Source organism: Empidonax traillii, unplaced genomic scaffold (assembly GCF_003031625.1).
Source record: "Empidonax traillii isolate 1590-97213 ecotype Southwest subspecies unplaced genomic scaffold, ASM303162v1 scaffold1297:size275931, whole genome shotgun sequence".
NCBI classification, from domain to species: domain Eukaryota; kingdom Metazoa; phylum Chordata; class Aves; order Passeriformes; family Tyrannidae; genus Empidonax; species Empidonax traillii.
In genome coordinates, this window is record NW_020956490.1 from 171,781 (window position 1) to 173,534 (window position 1,754).

The 1,754-nt window shown below is 55.3% G+C and overlaps 1 protein-coding gene across 1 annotated transcript in view; it reads right to left on the minus strand.

Moving 5' to 3' along the window:
• Positions 1-1,754, minus strand: part of LOC114069555 (hydrocephalus-inducing protein-like) — a 25,313-nt gene that overhangs the window by 13,249 nt on the left and 10,310 nt on the right. The window contains exons 11-13 of the mRNA XM_027906437.1: positions 1,527-1,750; positions 1,119-1,186; positions 95-330 (exon numbers count right to left, since the gene is read on the minus strand). Of these exons, the coding sequence (XP_027762238.1) occupies positions 95-330; positions 1,119-1,186; positions 1,527-1,750 (528 nt within the window). The remainder of the gene's footprint in view (positions 1-94; positions 331-1,118; positions 1,187-1,526; positions 1,751-1,754) is intronic.

Below are 1,754 nucleotides of genomic sequence, written 5' to 3' on the forward strand. Positions count from 1 at the left end.
CCCAAAGCTGGCAGTGCCAAAGCCCTCCCACCCAGCAGCGGAGCCTCAGCCCCACCCGCTGAAGGGTGTGTGGTGTGTCCGGCCCTTCCCATACCTGGATATCCTGGAATGCCTGGGAGCAGATGGTCCCTCTGCAGGGCGTTATGGTGAATTCCATGGGCTCCAGGAGAGCCTGAGCTCCCTTCCTCCGGGATGGGCGAGCGTTGCCGGACACCTGGTCAGCGCTGGCCAGGCTGGGCTCTCCAGAGCCATCCTGGGGGATGCGGAGGGTGAAGGCCATGGGCATCAGCGAGGTGTTGGTCAGGCGACAGGACAGGCTGCGAGGAAAGCCTGGAAAATGGCACAAGTATCCATGGAGGATACCAGGATCATCTCATGATCCCTGGTGGGATGAAACTGCGCTTGGAGTTCAGCTCTTTGTTATCTGAGCTACAGCTCATTGAGCAGCTCAGGTCATTTAGTTCCCTTGGATGCTGCTCCCAGATTGCTGCCTTGGAAATGCCCACTCCTGCTCTGCAGTGGATATCTGGCTTGGCTGGCCAGCTCTGTGGGGAGGAGACATCTCCCAGGGCCTGCTCACCAACACAGATGGGGAGAGAAAAACAACTGCAGGTACATCCAAGAGCTTCTCTGTGCCCATCAACAGTGAGCGCTGCCCAGCTCCAGCAGGGAGGCAGGAGGGGCACAGAGAGGACAAACACAGATGTCACAAGCTCAAATGAGACCAAGGTCACCAGATGCAGACAACAATCAGCAGCACAGTCAAATGAAACAAAGATACAACAGCTGCCTTCAGCTGAAGAGGCCTTAGGAATGAAATCAGATTAAGCACAATGAATTTTCTATTATGTAACCATATTCCTCTCTGCTGCCTTTCTTGTTGGTTTATTCATTCAAAAGGAAACTGAGAAGTGGTCACTGACACTGGCCTTCTATTCCTTTGGTCCCACTTGACTTCATGGTGGCAAAGTTCTGCCTGAGCCACCAGCAGCCCTGGAGCCAACACCCTTAAGGCTGCTGTGGAGGAACACGAGTGACAGATGCTCTGAGGCTCAAGTGCTTCATTTCAGCAACACACAGACCTCTCACACTGCCCTCTAAACCCCGGGCACACTCACCAAAGGCGACGTCACCGAAGTGGAGGGCACGGACATTGAAATGGAAAGTCGGTCCGATGACGTAGCCCCTGTGGGGACAAAGGCAGAGGAGGCAGCAGCTGGGTTAAAGGGAATTGCAAAGGGTTCAACTCTCATGACCCCTGGAAGGGATAAAAGCTGCTGTCAGAGCCACCAGGAGTTTCAAATCAACCCACCCCCCTGTGCTCAGCACGGCATCCACCCGGACAGGGGGCAGCCAAAGCAAAGTGGGCAGCACCCCCACACTAAGGGGGTGCCAGCACCACAGCCAAGACTCAGACTTTAGACAACATCCTTTTTCTCTGCTCCACCACAAAATGAGGCAGCTGGAAGATGATTAGCCAGAGACAGCTACAGACCTGCCCACCTCCCTCCCAGAGCCCTCCTCACCTGATGGTCAAGGTGACGGGTTTGGGGGATTCGTTAACACTGAACTGGAATTCTTCCTTGAACTCCCCCGGGATGGTGGTACGGAAGGAGATGCTGATGGCCTGGAGCCCATCAGGTGCAATGATGCCCTGCTGGGGCAGGAAGGTGAAGCAGGAGCCCACGGCTGTAGTTGGAGGGATGAGGCTGAAGAGACCCTCAATAGGCCCTTTGTTAACCAGGATTGCCTGC